This window comes from Ambystoma mexicanum, chromosome 13 (genome assembly GCF_040938575.1).
Source record: "Ambystoma mexicanum isolate Mex_15411 chromosome 13, UKY_AmexF1_1, whole genome shotgun sequence".
Lineage (NCBI taxonomy): Eukaryota > Metazoa > Chordata > Amphibia > Caudata > Ambystomatidae > Ambystoma > Ambystoma mexicanum.
In genome coordinates, this window is record NC_090938.1 from 32,739,219 (window position 1) to 32,742,196 (window position 2,978).

A 2,978-nucleotide genomic window follows, 5' to 3' on the forward strand; every position below is an offset into this window, starting at 1 on the left:
CAGCCTCCCCATCTCATATGCCCATCCCCACCCTGACGCGTCAGCCTCCCCATCTCATATACCCATCCACACCCTAATGCACCAGCTTCCCCATCTCTCATAGCCACCCAACCCCTTCCACAGGCCAGTTCCATATGCCTATCCCCACGCTGCCCCTTCCACATTTCCATCCCTTATACCATCAACCCTTCCCCTTCCGCATGGCCATCCTCAGTACCCTTCTGCCCTCTCTGTGTCTTGCCCCCAGCTATCTTGTTCCTTCCTTCTGTCCCGCCGTCCCCCATCCCTTACATGTGTCCAACTGAAGCTGTCAATCACTTCAAGAAATGAGCAATAGACGAGTCCCCTGCATCCTGCCCCGTGCCCTCGCCCAGTCCCTCCAACCTGCCCGGCATTCCTCTGCCCACGTACGAGTCCCCTGCATCCTGCCCCGTGCCCTCGCCCGGTCCCTCCAACCTGCCCGCCATTCCTCTGCCCACGTACGAGTCCCCTGCATCCTGCCCCGTGCCCTCACCCGGTCCCTCCAACCTGCCCGGCATTCCTCTGCCCACGTACGAGTCCCCTGCATCCTGCCCCGTGCCCTCGCCCGGTCCCTCAAAGCTGCCCGCCATTCCTCTGCCCACGTACGAGTCCCCTGCATCCTGCCCCGTGCCCTCGCCCGGTCCCTCCAACCTGCCCGTCATTCCTCTGCCCACGTACGAGTCCCCTGCATCCTGCCCCGTGCCCTCGCCCGGTCCCTCCAACCTGCCCGTCATTCCTCTGCCCACGTACGAGTCCCCTGCATCCTGCCCCGTGCCCTCGCCCGGTCCCTCCAACCTGCCCGTCATTCCTCTGCCCACGTACGAGTCCCCTGCATCCTGCCCCGTGCCCTCGCCCGGTCCCTCAAAGCTGCCCGCCATTCCTCTGCCCACGTACGAGTCCCCTGCATCCTGCCCCGTGCCCTCGCCCGGTCCCTCCAACCTGCCCGTCATTCCTCTGCCCACGTACGAGTCCCCTGCCTCCTGCCCCGTGCCCTCGCCCGGTCCCTCCAACCTGCCCGTCATTCCTCTGCCCACGTACGAGTCCCCTGCATCCTGCCCCGTGCCCTCGCCCGGTCCCTCCAACCTGCCCGTCATTCCTCTGCCCACGTACGAGTCCCCTGCATCCTGCCCCGTGCCCTCGCCCGGTCCCTCAAAGCTGCCCGCCATTCCTCTGCCCACGTACGAGTCCCCTGCATCCTGCCCCGTGCCCTCGCCCGGTCCCTCCAACCTGCCCGTCATTCCTCTGCCCACGTACGAGTCCCCTGCATCCTGCCCCGTGCCCTCGCCCGGTCCCTCCAACCTGCCCGTCATTCCTCTGCCCACGTACGAGTCCCCTGCATCCTGCCCCGTGCCCTCGCCCGGTCCCTCCAACCTGCCCGTCATTCCTCTGCCCACGTACGAGTCCCCTGCCTCCTGCCCCGTGCCCTCGCCCGGTCCCTCCAACCTGCCCGTCATTCCTCTGCCCACGTACGAGTCCCCTGCCTCCTGCCCCGTGCCCTCGCCCGGTCCCTCCAACCTGCCCGTCATTCCTCTGCCCACGTACGAGTCCCCTGCATCCTGCCCCGTGCCCTCGCCCGGTCCCTCAAAGCTGCCCGCCATTCCTCTGCCCACGTACGAGTCCCCTGCATCCTGCCCCGTGCCCTCGCCCGGTCCCTCCAACCTGCCCGTCATTCCTCTGCCCACGTACGAGTCCCCTGCCTCCTGCCCCGTGCCCTCGCCCGGTCCCTCCAACCTGCCCGTCATTCCTCTGCCCACGTACGAGTCCCCTGCCTCCTGCCCCGTGCCCTCGCCCGGTCCCTCCAACCTGCCCGTCATTCCTCTGCCCACGTACGAGTCCCCTGCATCCTGCCCCGTGCCCTCGCCCGGTCCCTCCAAGCTGCCCGCCATTCCTCTGCCCACGTACGAGTCCCCTGCATCCTGCCCCGTGCCCTCGCCCGGTCCCTCCAACCTGCCCGTCATTCCTCTGCCCACGTACGAGTCCCCTGCCTCCTGCCCCGTGCCCTCGCCCGGTCCCTCCAACCTGCCCGTCATTCCTCTGCCCACGTACGAGTCCCCTGCATCCTGCCCCGTGCCCTCGCCCGGTCCCTCCAACCTGCCCGTCATTCCTCTGCCCACGTACGAGTCCCCTGCATCCTGCCCCGTGCCCTCGCCCGGTCCCTCAAAGCTGCCCGCCATTCCTCTGCCCACGTACGAGTCCCCTGCATCCTGCCCCGTGCCCTCGCCCGGTCCCTCCAACCTGCCCGTCATTCCTCTGCCCACGTACGAGTCCCCTGCATCCTGCCCCGTGCCCTCGCCCGGTCCCTCAAAGCTGCCCGCCATTCCTCTGCCCACGTACGAGTCCCCTGCATCCTGCCCCGTGCCCTCGCCCGGTCCCTCCAACCTGCCCGCCATTCCTCTGCCCACGTACGAGTCCCCTGCATCCTGCCCCGTGCCCTCGCCCAGTCAATCCAACCTGCCCGCCATTGCTCTGCCCACGTACGAGTCCCCTGCATCCTGCCCCGTGCCCTCGCCCGGTCCCTCCAACCTGCCCGCCATTCCTCTGCCCACGTACGAGTCCCCTGCCTCCTGCCCCGTGCCCTCGCCCGGTCCCTCCAACCTGCCCGTCATTCCTCTGCCCACCTTTGGGCCTCGCCCACCCTCTGCTCTGTTACGATCCTTGTGCACTTCCCCTTTCATCCTGCCCTCTGCCTTCTGCCCCTTCCCCTTGCCTCCCTTCGTGACCCCACACCTCTGTCGATTGCTGGCCCCGTCGCTCCATCGTGACCCCCTTCTTCAGCCCCTCCCCCATGGCCGGTGCATTCAGCGAGTGATCTAGTGATGCCCTATAATGTGGATTTCTATTTAGTGCACGTGCTAAAATGCACACCCGGCTGGGACTTTGCAGCTCCAATGCTTGGAATATGCTGTGACCCGATTTTAGTCCGGGCTGGGGGGCAGTTCTTGAGTTCCCCATAACTG

At 66.7% G+C, this 2,978-nt stretch overlaps 1 protein-coding gene across 1 annotated transcript; it reads right to left on the reverse strand.

The window, feature by feature from the left end:
* Window positions 1-314: 314 nt before the first annotated feature.
* LOC138520176 (putative per-hexamer repeat protein 5) lies at window positions 315-2,411 on the reverse strand. The gene has a single exon (XM_069632654.1). It carries the CDS (start codon window positions 2,409-2,411, stop codon window positions 315-317), a length of 2,097 nt encoding a protein of 698 aa, XP_069488755.1.
* Between the last annotated feature and the right edge of the window lie 567 nt (window positions 2,412-2,978).